The 17,841-nt window shown below is 34.3% G+C and overlaps 1 protein-coding gene across 1 annotated transcript in view; it reads right to left on the bottom strand.

The window, feature by feature from the left end:
• Positions 1-17,841, bottom strand: part of LOC113505075 (sperm surface protein Sp17-like) — a 187,157-nt gene that overhangs the window by 47,799 nt on the left and 121,517 nt on the right. Inside the window, exon 3 of the mRNA XM_026887584.1 lies at positions 15,326-15,511. Coding sequence (XP_026743385.1) covers positions 15,326-15,511 — 186 coding nt within the window. The remainder of the gene's footprint in view (positions 1-15,325; positions 15,512-17,841) is intronic.

The raw sequence follows: 17,841 nt of genomic DNA, 5'->3' as shown, positions 1-17,841 counted from the left end.
TTGCAGAGAGTCTAATATTTCGTAACACAAAATATGACGAAATAAGATATTTAGAATGCTGAAAACAGCAAGGAGGCCATACAAGACAGCAGCATCAGTGGACGCTCCCACTGATGCTGCTGTCCGTTCCAAGCAATCGTCTTCAAATAAAAAACAACTTAGTCAAACTTGATAACTATAGGATAAATGACAGCTACCACGTTAAATGAAAAAATAATCAACAAACCCGGTCCATTCAGTACTTAATTCTGAGGTAAGAAATATAAAGAAAGATACAAAACGGTACGGTCGAAAAACGTAGAGGAAGGCCTCCGTTAAAAACGACTCTCACACTAAGAAATCAAATCATTATATCACGGGAGATTTAACAAAAAATACTCAAAACAAGCCTTCGTGGATCACACATAATATACTGTTTCTAAGCGAGGCTACATGTCTCGACCTATACCACTATTTGTGCAATCTAGCTATCAGAACCTACCCAATAAGCCAAAAAGATAGCTTCACTATTGCTTTGACAGTTCTCAAAATCAAATACCCTCTACCCATTAGTTCTCTAAGTCAATAATTGACCAGAGTTGACACTGAATTACTTAGTATGTACACTTTACTAATGAGTCAACACGTAGGCACTTAATGTTGACAAAGCTGGTGTTGACGCTGATTTTCCACTCACTTTAATACAAATGTCAGAGTGCTTTACTTATAATGGGTAGGTATACGTTTGTTTTTTACCAATATTGATAATAGATAATTATATCGGAAACTTATTACGAACTAAGGCTACGCTGGCCGTCTGTCCATCCGTCTATTCTCAGGCTGAATCTTATAAACACAGCGATAGATAGACAATTTAAATTATTACAAACGATGTATTTAAATAAAAACAATTAAGGTTATGTAAAGAGCACCGATCATCTTTCTTTTGAAAATTTGTGTCTTTAGCCTATTTGTAGGAAACCCTCAGTATCGCTTATCCGAACCGCACTTGAACGTTTTTTATTAATATCATGTATACATACAGCAACAAATCTAATTTTTACGTAAGTCCAATATAAACAAGGTAATATGTATACTCATTCAAACTAATCTGTTTAATGAATAGTTTGAAACTTTGCTTGAAATCGCAACCAACCGGATTATTAACTTTAGATATAACGAAATCAAAACAGTCTAAATTTAGACCGGTTTCAATTGAGGTTATGAATTTACAGATAATTTGGTGTTATTAAAGTTCTAATATGCGACATCGTAGGTTTACAAGGCTACACCGAAATTATTACAAAATCTCTTTCTCAGCCTGTTATTTGTCACATTCTATTCATTTGGGTAGGACCGGCAGTTGGAGAGATAGACTGTTTTAGTAGTAGGGTACCAAGTTGGTTAAGGAATCCTAAAATAGCACGTACATACGTACAGAGAAAGTCCGTCCTCGTCATAAACTATACTGCCTAAAATCACTCTACATGATAAATTGAACTCATACCAAATCTTTTCGAGCTATTATCATAAAAATACCTGTTATATTGAAATCCTTTGTATTTACAAAGGACTGAATCGAGATATACCGGTACATAATCTCTAAAGGGAACTTCGGAACAAACTTTTGAATCTACCCACATCCCGCGGTCGAACAAAGTGGTTCGCATAATGAAAATCTAAATATAATCTCTTTGAAGGGAATTTATAGGAATTAGTGGGACTGGCTTTTTGAGGTTGGATTTGGAAAATAGATTCTAGATCATTATGTGTGTGTATTTGAAGGGGGGTGGGATTAAGAAGAACAGAAAATATTAAAAACTATTTTTAGTAACATTGACTGAGCTATTTTTATCCACGTTTTTTTGCGTTTCAGTAAAATGTAATAAATTCTATTAAAAGCATAGGTTTGATCTGTCATCAAATCCTAGGTATTTACCAAACTAGCAAAAGTTAGTACAAACTACCGTACTTAGTGTAAACGTGTTTCATCTAACATCATGCGGACTTGCCAAAAAAATATTTTCCACTTCCTTTCACAGCAAACGGGCGACAAAAAGAAGAGGTGAATGCTACAGATGAGAAAAGAAATCGGCACTAAGTCAATCCCAGTTGCTGGACCTCGCATAATATTTTAAAATTAAATGGTTCCAAATATACCAATGACGAAACTGACTGAATATTTATCCAAAAACACCTAAACACAAACATTTATATGTATAGGTACAGTAGGTACCTATAAATACAGCCTCCATAATTCCCTGTATATTTAGGCCTACCCGAAGCTTCGTCCTTCAAACAAAGCGGGATACCAAATAATCGGGTAATTTATTCCCGAAACGGCTAGAAGCCTTATCAAGAATAACAGCAGTCAATTAATATTAACTTCAAAAGATTTGTAACTTATTTACGGTATTAATTCTACATGGCTTTCAATTAATCGTTAGACGTTTAAAGCTGATTTATTTTAACAAAAGTTTTATTGAAGAAACTTGGCTTATATTAGTCTGGCAGTGTTAGGTTTAGCTCGTGCATTTATGTACCTTCGTAGCATAAATAGAAGTATTCGAGATGATACCTTAGAGTATTTACTCGTAACAGAACAACGTTTCGATTACAGAAGCGTTGTAGTGTATCTCTATTCACTAACGAGCTGAATACATCATCGAGAACTTGCAAAACCGCGTGAGATGTATTGTAAGATTCGATAGTCAAAAACAATGAATTGTTACAGGTTGGTTCTAACTTGTTTTGAATACTTCGCCGGACAGAGTTGCAAGTAGCTTCACTATCCCATGTGTCATAACAGGTCATAAACTATATATATCTGTGTAGGTACCAAAATTCGTCTGAATTTGTCCCATGGTTTTTACGTGAAAGAGCAACAACCATCCTTTCATACTTACAGAAATCATATTAGTGGGATGGATACAGAATTTCCATTTAGGTATCCTCGAATCTTATGGGGCTTGACCTAGACCTGGACCTGGAGTATCAAAATATTATTGGAGAAGGAAAGAGAAAGCAAGGGGGGAAAAATGACGACACAACTGCAATAATATAACTTTAAGACTGTCTTCTAGATGAAGTGTTCTTACTAGAATTCAGACGCATTTTCAGCTGAGCTTGAATAATAAACTCAGTTTTCCTGAAACCTCACTAAGGCTTTAAAGATCTATATCAGAATATTCCGTTTATTACGAAATGTTTATGCGAATTCAGATTTCCTTGATATCTTCCAAAGTTATCTGATTAAAAGTTTTCTGCTTTCGGAGTTGTAATAATCTACATTTTATTATTGTGTCTATTTAATATTTATCTCTGAAATGTTTTTGATCGTAATTTCTTGTTTGTAATTTTGCCCTTGGATTTAATATTTTGGAGAAGTAATTTATATTCAGGTCATCTCTGGTTGTAAGTCTATCTGTTCTTTTTGGCTCATGGACAAGTGATATTGATAAAATCTTTCTTGAAATATCTTTTTTCTTTATTAAAACAACTCCTACAGTCAAATTACGCTCAGGCTTTTACATAATATACATTTATGTTATCGCACTATGAAAAAAGACAATTACAATAAAAAAAGAGAATCAGTTTTATGCAAAAAACAATTGAGCTACTATATTGTAGGGAATTTTATGAACACTTATTAGGATTTTTTGAAATATTAACAAAGAAGAATATGGGGATTCACTTAAATAAACCCACCAAGCATGTAATCGGACAAATTGCCACATACACTATACATTGCGAGCGCAGCATACAATGATACAATTAACGTTAATTGACAAGAGACAATGGATCACTTACAGTGAACGACACTCCACACGTTAGCACGAGGTTTATTTTAGAGGGTAGCCTAGCCTTTTTAGAATTTTATAGATTGCTAACTGGGACCTAATATTTAGATTTCGCTAAGAGCCCATTACATTTTTCAGGATTTTATCGTATTTTATAAAATGCAATCACTGGTATTGCGAAAAAAGAACGTTATAGATACCTTAAACAGTAAACCTAAAATAACAGGTAAAAATCGTTTCAGTCATTTTTTCTAAGTTATTTTCAAATAATAAAGCCTTTGGTATAAGATAACGCCCTCAAATTATAACAACGATGTATGCAAAATTCAAGCCTATTGACACTTGAGGGTAAACAAAAAAATACCCCCAAAAAAACTGAAATGAAAAGGGAAAATTCAATAAAAATGTATGTAAGATTCATCGCTCCGGATATAATGATGAAATTTCCGGTTAAAACGAGCACGGATATCGAATATGATCCGATCAACCGCGTATGTCCGATACCATTTCAATATAAATTTTTAACCCAGTAAATGCTTTCCAAAAAATTTTCTGCCCGAAATTTTCAGAAAATTGATGTTCATTTCATTGTCGGACGATCGAATCAAGTTTTTCAGGAATTTTCACATGAAATATATATTTGCATTTTATATAGTGAAAAAGACGAGGAACATTTATGTTTTCAGTTGATTGTTTATTTAATTGCATTCATGTTAAATGTTAAAAATCATATTTAAATTTAAAATTATTTCTTTTTTTACCCCCGTCATATGAGAATAACTTTAACGGCGTTGCATTGGAAAGTAGCTTGTGCTGGCGGCTCCACTTCACAAGCAAAAATGACCCTGGTTTGGGGTCCCAAGGTAATAAATATCCATTATCACTAAAAGGCTTAACCGTAAAATGGCAACACAATGTACAATCACACAGATTTCCAGAAAGGAGGAATTTGTAAGGAGTCATTTCAGAAATTAACGAAACAAGCAGCATTGTTTATAAGCTCTATATTAACTAGAAATACAAAAATTAAATAAATTGAATAAGTGTCAAATTCTTTAATAAAAGTCATTTTAATTCATCAAAATGAACTGGTGTGGCTTAGAACTGGCGTTTGAGATCCATTCAATTACATAACTAGCGACCATAAGTGTTCGGTTCAAAAATGACATGACAATCCCATGGAGAAGGATCGACAACCAAAAAGCTTCATAAGCTTCAAGCTTCGACTTGTCCCAACAATACCTTTCAGTGTCAAAAACAACCGACAATCCAGAACCTAGTGCTCATTACGCATACAAAGACTTCCCAACGTGTCTAAACCTGGGCATAACCTCAAAAGAGCACTTAGCCTCGTTTTGGAAGCCAGACACTCGTGACACGGATCATTAGTACATCTAATACCAAAGTGGGGAGAATTGTGATCCCAGAATTTATATTGCTAAACTTTGTTGGTGATTCTTGTTTAAGATGGATTATTTGATTAAAATATTGTAGTTAAAAAGAAGGCTTAAAGAAAAAGTGTTAGACACGTGCGTTTATTTTTATTTCATTTTTTTAATGTGATTTTTTATGTATATACGCCTCCTGCATAAATAAATTTCATCCTTGTGTCGGGGGGTTGTTTACAAACATTCAAGTCGCATGCACAAAGATATCCATTTGAACACCGTTAAATTGGGCTATTTCTAAATGGACTGGGTTATAAAGGCGACATTTATTTTGTATAACTCCACAGCTGCATCTAGAGCTACTTTATTTACATTTATTTTTCCTGTTCAGCAGTCAAATAGTAATAGAGAATACCGCTGATCCTCAGATCAGAAAAAAGCATAAAAATATCCGTCAGAGATTTTTTTTCTTACAAAACACCTAACAAGTGACGAACTAACTCAAACACAATTCACAGAACAATTCGAATAAAAAAACAGCAGAAAATCTTTAAAGAAATCACACACATTATCAAATCACCGCTCTACATTTTCCAAGTCTTTCTATTGCGCATCGCACTACAGAGGGCCTAATCCTTACCAACCACATCAAACGATGAACTTACATAATGCTCTTATTGTTTGGCTATCCCGAGCTGTAGGGAGCAGGATATTTGGAATACTTCAGCACGTAACCTTTATAGAACTTACGAATAGTTTCAACTTAATATTTTGGGTATTCCGATTTTAGTAGTTGGTTGTGTTTTAGGCATGTTTGTTAGGTGGTGATGATCTATACACGTATGTAGATATATGTTAGGCATTTTAGATAACTTGTTGCTTTTTATAACTTTGAAAGTTTATTCAAGATAATAGTAGAACTTAAAAAAGAACTCCGCCACACTCCCCGTATCGCCCACTTTTCACGCTTCATTAGCATGTTAGCTGTGGGTGTATATCTCCTTTTTGGGCTTTTTTTCTTCTGGTTTTATTTTCACAGAGTAAATCCTCCAGACAAATGCTAAAAATAAAATGTTTCCAGAATCCAAATCTCAACAAACTATTTATATTTAAATATCTAACTAGAACCAACCACCTGTCTTATCTTATTTCTACTCGTACTAATACTTGAGAGGACTCTACAAAATTATGCGTAAATAAACGATATATAAATACCCTGTTCCCACCCTGAGCATATAGGTATATATTATGAATCCAGAACGAACTAACGAAGCATCAAATGGGAGTGCAATGGTACGTAAGATCCCTAGGATACCTGATTAGATCACACCCTAATGGGGAATAGGTCGTAGAGGCCTAGCGGTTTTATGCATGGATTTGTACGCACGAGGTGAGATCCCAACGCAGGCAAATTACCAGTGTGACGACTTTTTGAAAGATATATATATAGACTTTTTTAATTGACCTCAGGTTATGCTGATAAACGGTGCAGGAAAATATCGTGTGGAAACCTGGATTGCAAATATTAGATTCTGAAATCGCCTATCTGCAGTGAGCTAGCGTGGTGATCAATGCTCAAAACTTTCCTATGCGAGATGTGGCCTGTGCCCAGGAGTGGCACGACTATAATATATGCTGGTATTGTTAATGGGAAAATTGTAGGATATCTTCGACTATGCTATGGTTACCCTTGATATAGTATCATGATGATGTTGAGAATCTTTTTCTGAAAGAAAAACAAAAGTTGCAAAAGTTTGGATTTGAAGGTGAAGGAAAGTGTAAAGGTCCTGGACCTGCCGTCAGGGCGAGACAGAAAAAATAAATGGAGCTTCAGAAAAAAAGGAGCTCTTTTGAAAAAATAAAAATAAACTTAAAATGGAATAGGTGCGTATCTGAAATGACAGTTAATCAATATTAATGTCCGTAAATCGCAAAAATTACAAAACGTCATTCAATTCTAAACAAATACCTTTACTTCAATACAAAATAACACCCCATTCCCAAATACCCAAGAAATATACTGAAATAAGCAAATGAAAATCTAATCAGCATCCGAAAATATAAAGACAATGCCTCCATAAAACCGAATTGTAGGAACCCAGGAACTGATTAAATATTAAGTTCCGCATATTAAACGCAAAAACTTTCGTTTCGTTACGAAAAACTTTTGTACATTCTCAAAGGAATCCCGAATAATATTCTTGGTATTAAAATGTCTCTGTAAGTTTTTAGCCCCAGTTGGGTGTCAATTTTGTCCGATATTTGCCGACATTCTAAGTTAACAAAAATGTTACCTGTTTTCATTTATGATTATGATGTGTCGTTTGCATTTTGGGTGGAATAAAACCTTTTTGGAGTTGGTTTTAATTATTCTGTGTTTTGACAACAAGATGCCTTTTGAGTACATTTTAAAATGACGTGTTGTATATTGTAAGGTCTGCTTAGGCATATTTAGCCTATATTAAAATTAGTTTAGGCATAAAATTTCAACCTTAAGGTTCTAAAATTTTCAGGTTTTCTGTACTCTTTAAAATAAAATATGAAAATCTCCCTAGATTTACTGGGAATACAATATTCATTATTTATTTACGCTATTTCTTTCGTAATTAGGGCGAGAGTGTTTTAATATTTTGTACCGAATTTTCTAATTTATTTTTGAGTAAGTCTCCTGTTTGCCCTTTTCTCGTTGATGAAAAATTTTTAGTGTAATTCCAACCTAAGAAATTAAAAATTAAGTATCTTAAAAATATGACTATGAGTTTATAAACATTTCTGGCTATTAATGCAGGCTCCAATATCTGTATGTTACTACGTGTCAGAAAACGGAAAGCTAGAAAAAATGTTGCTTTAACAAAAAACAACCGATATACTTATTGAGGTCTATCAAGTATTTTACAGTAATAAGTCTTACGTATTATTTCAGAACTGTCAGTATCGGGAATCCGACTCGCACTTATCCGTTTTTTTTTTACTCGTAATTCCCTTAGTTACAGGAAAACTCAGCATTACTCTGTTAAAATTACTCAAGATCGAAATAATAATAGTCTACACAAAAAACAACTAACCAAGGAAGAATACTTAGTTACAAAACTTCCTACTAATTCCCTTTATAACTTCGTCTTTACAACTTTTGTTACAAAATAACCACTATTTTAACGTCGAATATTTGTCGGGCTACTGAATAATATATTATGTACCTCGGATGGTCCCTTGACGTTAATAACAAAACTTTTTGGACCGACCTCGTTTCGAATTAATAATATCTTTTACGTAATCGTTTTGGATGTTCCTCGATATTGTATTTTTATAGAGTACTAGCTGTTTCTCGTGGCTTCACCCGCCTGTCTGATGACTATAGCTGCCAAAAAGTAACCAACATTATCCTTTTTTATGAAGTCGGATAAAAATAGCCTTTGTTATTTCAAGGTGTCAGCTACCTCGATTAATTTCATCAAAATCGGTTCAGCCGTTAGTTCAGAGAAAAAAAAAACATACACATCAATGTAAACTCAGTTAAACACTTTCGCATCTGTGTGTTTTTTTTTGTCAAAATCGACTTTAAAAAATAACAACGTACGATGAATTTACAGCATTGATTGGTTTTAATGCGGGCGAAGACATAGCCAAACGCCTGTGTATCTTCATATTTAAAAACTTATTTACTTGAAAATATTATCATAAATCTTTAAAGTAAATAAATTTCAAATCCATTAACATCAAATTCCCAAAGCCAGAATAACAAAAATATCCATGAGTTAATAACCGAAGCAGAAGCAGAGAGCATCAATGTATAATACATGTACAGACAGAATGAAAAGCACTAAGCCTTGCCAATCTCGAAGCGGCTTATTCCGAACGCGACTGTACTTAATCCTGTTAAGTCTTGCTGTGTTGTGTATTAGTAATATTACAGTGTATTATGATTGTGTGCTTGCCTGTACCTACTGTGTATATATGTACTTGCCTGTAATACCGTGTATACTTTGTTGTTTGAGTTTTATAGTAAAAGTGTCTGTTTTTTGATGTTTTATGAGTTGAAATAGGTATATTGGTTTCAAGGTCTATAGTATTTTCTTTCTCCTTTGTTTTTTTTCTTAGAATACAAGAACTTTAGAATGATTGAATTAGAAAATAGGAATTAGTTTGTGTTAGAGAATGAAATTCTAAGTTACCTAGTAATTGGTGTAGTAAAAAAATTGATTTTTGGGGTTTGAGCTCGTCCGAAACTAGTCAAACAATCCTGCTTGGTGGTAACCATTTTATTTTAAACAATCATCATTGGCCTAGCCTTTTCCCAACTATGTTGGGGTCGGCTACCAGTCCAACCGGTTTCAGCTAAGTACCAGTGTTTTAGAAGGAGCGACTGCCTATCTGACCTCCTCAACCCAGTTACCTGGGCAACACGATACCCCTTGGTTAGACTGGCTGTCAGACTTTTTCAAGCTTCTGACTACCTGTAACGACTGTCATAGATGTAGGAATAACAGCCGGGACCCACAATTTAACGTGCCTTCCGAAACACAGAGGAAATCGTTATGACAAAGATGGTCACCCATCTACGGACCAACCGCGTCAAGCATAGCTTAACCTGTGATCGAATCACTTATGCGGTTATAGCTTAGCCACGAGCTCCTCCATTATTTATTTTAAACAATATCCATTATTTGTTATTCCTTCACTTCTTACTGCTGAAAAATGTTCAGCAGCACACAAAAATAAATAAATTTGTAATTTCATATGACATCAACTTGGAACTTCATTTATTTTAATAACGTTTATGATAGGATTATGTTCTTATACAGTATGATGTCTGAACACCCCACACAGTATAGAAGGTATAGGTATATTGTTTGTTACAAAGGCAATAGCGCCCATATGATGGATGGGTTTATATTAGCTGATATTGCAAAGACGATGAAGTAATACTCATTTTGTACGCCGACGGTCTTAAAGTCCTTTTATGTACGAATCTTGCCGTTGTTAAAGCGAGACACCGCTACTCTTTGTGAATTGCCATCTCGTTTCCACGATGAAGTAACGGTCCTTGTTTTTTCAGTTGTAGTACAAATACTGACCTTATAAGGTACACGTTGTAAGGTTTAGACTTCTCAGAACATCTTAAATTTGTAATTAACAAGAGTTAGAGGGTAATTTGCTGCCCTTATTGTTAATTGAAAATAATTTTCCGCTATATCATTATCCGCAGCGGTGACCCGTGTGAGTTATTCGAATCAATAAATTATAAGTTAAATTAAATTATGAAATGTTACTAACATTAGTTTTAAGTAATACTAACATTATTGAGTCATGGTTACTTGAATAAAGAAATTTATTTATCATTGAATTTTTTTAAAGACTTGTTATGACCCTAACATTTTTGTATAAGTACTACACATTATGTTTTACATTTATTTGGAGTTCTTCCATTTGAAATGGTTGTTAGTATGTTTCTCACATTTACACGTGAAAATATTAAAACGAATGATTTAATTTGTTCTGGGTCTGGGTGTAATTTATCTTTAATATTTATGTATTTAGAACTATATAAGTATGTTTATCAGTGGTCTAGTACTCGTAACACAAGCTCTGCTTAATTTGAGACTAGATGGCGTTGTGTGAATATTGTCCAATATTATATTATATTATTATTAAATATGTATGAATACTGGTTGAATGGAAACCATTTTGTACGAACATACAGAAAGTTAGAAATTGATCAATTTGTTTACTAATACTTATTACACAAAGAAGTATAATGGCGGAGTGAATTCCAGGGGCATTTTCTACCGTTCAACCAAGATGTGGTGCAAGAATTAAACATCGTAATGACGACTACCAAACTCCTTAAACATAGAAATACATTTAAATTAAAAATACCTATCAGATAAAAAGTTAATAGAGACAAACAGAAATCCAAACATTTAACATAAACTCTCACACAAGAAAATCAATAAATTCTTTCAAAGATCAGTTCCTCTTAAATTATTTCCAGAAAATAATTATATCGGGATCAAAGATTTCAAAGGAAAATGGCTTCAAATAACTAACAATTTTGTAACATTTGTTCCGTAAATCTTATTTAAATTGATATCGGGCGCTTATTAAAATATATCGACTTTTCGGATAATTTGTTTTGTGTTTCAAATTTATAAAACAAAACGGGTTTCCTTAGGAATATTTTGTTACTACAGATAATTACTGGCCTTAATTTAGTTTTCGGCCCAAATTAATTTTTACTTGTATTTTTTTATTTATATGTGTCTTACGCTAATTAGGTTTTGAAAACAATTTTTTTTGTCAGAATGTAGGTTACTTTTAGCAATAGAAAGAGGACTTTTCAAATTTCCTTCTATACTCTACCTTCTTCCCTTCTTTACGTCTTTGCCAACTGATCTGGTACCAAGAATGCAGCTTGTTCATGAAAAAAGCATCACACACACATTGACAATTCCTTCAGCATTTTCGTCACACCTTAGCCTTTTTATCATCAGTGTAAATATAGACTTACGGTACGGGAATTATATTTTGAACCTCTTTGGGGTAATTTGGATTTGTTTGTTGAGGCAATAGGGGTGGGCGAAAAGCTTAGTGGTTTGTAGGCAAACACTGTCACTCAATATCTCCTTGATTTTCCGAAAGCCTTCCGTGAAATTGTTAGCGACGGAAATGGGAAGGGCGTTTTGGCTTTTCCGAATTGATTTAGTCATTTTGTTGAAGTAAATTGTGGGAGACACTTTGTCTAGTTAAAGTCTTGTAAGGTTTCCTTATGGTTATTAATAAGGTTATCGTTTTTTAAGACATGAGTCAGAATATATCCGATCCCAAAGGCTTAAATGCTTAAATTTTTATTTTGATTACTGTTTCTAGTCTCCATGTCACTGAGCGTTTCGTAAAAATAGAGCAAAAAAAAACAAAACTGCAACAAAAATTAGTCGCAAATCGTGATTTCGAGTAGATTTTTATTTCGGGAAATACTTTTTTTGTTAAAAACTCCTGTCTAGCTATAAGCATAGCAGCCGAATCTGAGCCCTCTGATGTCCCTTTTCGTACCCACAGGGTCCAATGGTTTAGTTGAGAGACTCTAAAAACTGGGTTTCTATTTTAAAATTCAGTGTGAGGCTAAATGAATTAAATGCCTAAATGAATCAAAGAAAATAATAAATACTTTACGTAAACTGTTAATTATAAATCCTATTCAAAAACTGCGAGCATTAAAACACAGTTTCTAAACTAACATTTGAGACGTTAGTAAATTTTAATCGTTACCTTAAAGTAATTAACGGAACCCAATTTAAAATACTATTACCTGTCGTTATCTAGTAATAGGATGGGCCCATTGAAAATCCTAACGATCGAAACTTAATTAAAATCTATTAAACTAAGCATAGACAAAGAAGTGCTTTCAATAGTAATGTTGATTAAATTGAAGATACTGTAAAATGGAGATTCAATGGAGATATAGGTGGCCTAAAACCATTCATAGAAATAATATTGTACGAGTAATTGACAAAGCGAGACAGAACAATACATGTAGAGCGATGTCTCTTTTACACCTTTTTTTCTTTGTAAAAAAATCCACTAAGGAATTTCATCCTTGTGTCGCGGGGGGTATCACAAACATTCAAGTCACATACACAACACACCTAGACACAGAATAAGCATTCATAAGTCACAAATTTGAAACTGCGTGGGTATCATACCCGCAACATCGCGCAGAGTGGGTTTTTCGTGGTGGTCTATCATCATTATCATCAGCCCGTTTCAGTCCTCTACTGGCCATAGGTCTTCCATGGTAAGCCACTGAGCTCAATTTTACGACCTAAACTACTCAACTACCCTTACAGTCACACTTATCCTAAGAAATGGTGATTGGTGCCCAAGTAACAGAAATAAACAATAATGTCTAGAGATGTTCAGGCCATTCGGTTGTAAATAGGCTACGATTCAAAAGCACTTAAGTACTGTTAATAAAATTTTATCACTACCTCTTATTCCGGATTAAAAGGAGGTTTTAGGTAAAGTTGTAATAAAATGACAAAAGTAATTGTCGCAATGATAAACTATGTTGACATTTTGGATGAGATTGCAGAAAAAAACGTAGTATCTTAAAAAAAGAGTTCAATTACAATATACAAGTAATAAGATTTAGTCATCATTTTCCGCAAGAGATTTTTCTGATATAGATCTAAAAAGACAGCCAAACTTGAAAAGTAAGAAGATAAAATACTTTTACAACATTTTTTCGAAATAAGTCCTTCAATTAAAACTCCAGGAGGAAGTAAGGCAAAATTCCGTCGTAATAATTCCAAAGTTTAACGCAATAACATTTACAAAAAAGTTCCAATTTATTATTCCTCTGTCAGGCAGGGTAATTTCCAAATTGAGGCGAAGTGAATTCTCCGAATGCTAATGTCCAAGCCGCTAAGCTGATGCAACCGTTTGACGCAAACAGATCAAAATATTTGATAGTTTCATTCGGACTCAAATTAGTTTGAGTGGAGTTCAAGGGTATTTGAGTCAACTTTACTATTAAACGTTATAATTATGATTCTAGGTACACACACTCACACGTGCTTAAAGGCACATTCACAAAGATTACTCAGTTCTGTATCAAGGTGCCTCTGTTATTAGTACCGAGAAACGTCACTAACTAAAGTGTCTGCCGCGAATATGACCATATGGTTTCTCAGACACACTTACAAAATCTAGACAATATCAATAATATTGTATGTGAAGTGTTAAGTCTAAAGTTTAAGCCCGCCGAAAAACGACGTGTTTCGGTTAATCGGTTGTTGTTATCAGTAACTTTAAAGATACAAAGCAAACTAGGCCAAAGCAGAATAAACAAAGGAATTAATATTTGATTCGATGCTCGAAACAAAGTGGATTATGAATTTTATCCTTGAGTTTGACCCGAGCTTCAGATAATTAGACTTTGATGGCTTTAAGAATTGTAATTATGTCAGCTCATTTTATTTTAATTAATGTTAACACACTTTGTCAAAAGGTTCGGAGAGTGTGAATGATGAAGATATCTGTGCCCAGCTGAGGTGTAGCAACGGCTCTGGATGATATATTTTTTTTAGTCATAACTCTCCTCTCATTGCAGGGTATAGTTCTTCTGTGTAGTCCATTAAGAGCTGATGCATGCCAGAGCAGCGGCATTGTCCGAAATTGTTATCGTGGCCCTGGTACAAGAAAGGAAAAATAACGAACATGGGTGGGTTTAAGTCAGTAGAAGTCTAACACTCCCTTTTACTCAATCCAAAGCGGAGGCAGTCATTAGATGATTTTCTATCCGGAAAAATTGCAGTCCTTCTATTTTCTTATGTTATTCTTCCTTTGATTATTCACATGATAATATTTAACGTCTATACGTGAGATATTGGCCTATTGAAACTGAAATTCCATCGGATAAATGATGTTGATAACTGGAATAAGATTTGCTGGGATAGTTGAATAAAAGTTGCACAAAAAAATGTAGGGGCAAATTCAAATAGTAAACTTAGACTTTGCTAGTCTATTCTAGGCAAATAACTTTACAATTTCAAAAACAACTATGGCGATATTATCTTTACAAATGAGAGTTGTAACAAATGTTCGGAACAATAAATTGTAAGACGAAAAATGTAGGTACTTTGTGTCGTCGAGTTTTAGTGATATGTTATCAGAGCCAAGTTGATTTACGAACGGAAGATAAAACAGAGGATTTTCTAGATTGGTTCTGTCATTTCGTTCTTGCTTTGAAACAATGGGACTTTGGAGGCATTTATAGCTGTATAGAAGTACATATTTGTGACGCTTTTTTTTGTGATTGTTTTGGAACTACTATTACGGGATGTCAAATAAATGAAGTCATAAGAAAGATTAAAAATTTTGGTATTAATTATCCAGTAGTTTAAAGACTGCAATATATTTCCAAGACTAGTGGTATTCCTCTAGACTGGCAAAAAACTGAAAAAGCGGATTTTTGACGATTTATTGGATTCCTTTTGAGTTTTAAAACCCAATGTGAATAATATTAAATTAACTTTGACTATTTAATGATATACTATCAATAGTAGCCTGAAATTATGATTAAAATGTCTCGTCCTATCGCAGCAAATTCTATGACCTGTCAAAAGGTTATTCCCAATACGGACACAGTACAATTCTTACCTTTATCATCAGCCCTGAACTCGGCCTCCAGCTCGGCCTTGGTCGGCTGCGGCTCCGGCTGCTGCTGCTGCTGCTTGCTGGTCTTCATGCTCATTGACTTCCTCGTCCGGTGACCACGGAAAGCTGCCTGGATCTTTGTCGCCGCCTGCTCTTCTGATTTCTCTTCTGATTCTTTTTGCTTTTCTTCTGGAATAGAAGGAAATATTTTAGTCACGTCGCCGCGTCGTGCAATTACTTTAGGTTTCTTTTATCGGTGAGAGTTGCGATTTAAGAGTAACTATATCTGATGGTTTTCTAAAGCATTTCTATGATGTTATTCATTTAATGCCACGATAATGCAATTTAGAAAGTTATCGATACATTCAGAAAGTTGAAGCTGGTTATTGGATCTTACACAAACGAGAAATCTCTTGAATCACAAGGTCCAAAAAATACTTAGGGGGAAGTCCCCCAGTGGCGGACACCTAAGGTTATTTATAAATAAAACAAAGAATATTTCAAAAAATGTTTATTCAATTATGACTTATATTAGATAACAAAGTTAGAAATCAAAATAAATTAACAAAAATGCAACCTCTGCTTAAAAATAATTAATACCATCAATCAAACTTTGGTTACAAAAAATATAATTTTAAAAAGTGGCACCTAGTACCGGACGAATATTTGTGCCATACCCTAGCACCGGATATTTCAATATAACCTGCATCGTTCACATATGTAGCCATCTCCAGACTCTGGAGTGTCTGCACATGCTTCATGTAACCACCCATGACAGGACGAGCACTGGATCCAGGCTTCCTCAGAGGCTTCTAAGCAAACTAAGCAAATTGTTATGTTTGTGTTTGATGTTTCAGTCAATGTTTCTACTTCACTTCTTTTCTTTTCTTTAGGTTTCACGTTTGTCGCTTCTTTTCTCTTGTCTACGCTCTTTCCTTTGGTATGCTTTCCTTTACCTTCTGTTCCTACTTCAAACTTAGATTTTATTTCCTTTTTTTTAGGTTACACTCAGTTCTTTTGTCATAATTTTATTAATAGCAGTTTGTAAGCTCTGTGACTCCCAAGATCCTTTCTTTTTCTTCTCTTCCATTTTTATTATCTTCTTTCTTCTATACTCTAAAATAAAAATAAATAATTATAATAAATGACGTAAATACTCACAAGGAATATCAATATGTTTACTGTCCGGCGCTAAGGGACTACTTAGTGTCCGGTGTTAAGGGACAGACGTTTTCGTTCATTAGGTAGTATCTACTAAAATTATTTAAAGGATTTAATAATATTCTACCATTTTACGGATAACAATCGAGTACCACTTTTATCGTTGCACCACTCAAATGTAAATGCATAAATATACTAGAATTACTTACATTGATATTTAGCTGACGACGTGATTTCGCACCTAAAACTGCAATCAGCGGCCCCTGCCGTGGCCGTGTACGTCACTGGCGAGGCGCGGCGCGTGATCCTGTACCTGTGTGATCCCCGCACCCCTTTCCCTTGTATTTTGAATCGAACGGGTCGACACTCACTTCAATAGTACGAGTGTCCGGCGCTAGGTGCCGTCCGGCGTTACGGGACTTCCCCCTAATATTCACTATCTTCTGAATCAGGTGACCTGAAAACTGACCATCCCGAACAAAGGTTTTTAAATTATAAAGACGCTGACAACGCAAGTCATTTATTTCTACCCAAAATGTTTTTCAGTAAAACTGGCATTTCCAAAAACAAACAGAATACCTTGCTACGCAAATTTCAACCTTATACCACTACCACAGGGTTAAAATCAAGGTGCCGATACCTTGGCATGTCAAAGAAACTTTAAGTAGTTTTATCAGCTAAGTTGGGTACGATGCCAAACAAACACTTTCCTTTGAATCGAGCTAAACTTTATCAAACGTCGTCGAGCATAATTTTTCGTGAATTCGACGAAATTTTGAAATGTGGGTCAAGAATTCTTTACTTTGATGTAATTCGTTGGTTTTTCGAAGTGAAGGACTTGTAACTTAGCAGATGAGTGGTGGAATGGTGAATATTCGAATTTATCTTGATACTCATATATTCCGTAATATTTCTATCGGAATCGAGATCTGTATTATTGGATATTGGGGAATTTATGAGGGTACTTGACAAGAGAGAATGTATGAAAGGAAATGATACGTCAATACATTTGCTATAGGCATATGTGGTCTATTCAATATTGTTATAAGTAGTGCTTTAGATGTTGAGCGGGACAACTAGATTTTATTTAGTATTTAGCGTCTCAAAAGAGCGTTTTTCAGGCTCCGTAACTTAATTATAAAGACTGACTAAAGAATGGCTAAGCACCACTGTGTTGTTTCCGTCTAGGCAGAAACCTTAATAGTTTATTTTTAGTTTTTCTATAATGATTTGTTTTCGTGATCGCTATAACAGCAAATAATACAAGTTTAGTTTGGGACACGATTCCTACTATTTTTTCTAGCCTCTTTTCAGCCATCCTGAAAGAAATGGCCTATTCTATTATATTAGGATGAATT

Source organism: Trichoplusia ni, chromosome 24 (assembly GCF_003590095.1).
Source record: "Trichoplusia ni isolate ovarian cell line Hi5 chromosome 24, tn1, whole genome shotgun sequence".
Classification (NCBI taxonomy): Eukaryota; Metazoa; Arthropoda; class Insecta; order Lepidoptera; family Noctuidae; genus Trichoplusia; species Trichoplusia ni.
The sequence above is the reverse complement of the archived record's forward strand: the minus strand, read 5'-3'. Positions and strand labels throughout refer to the sequence as shown.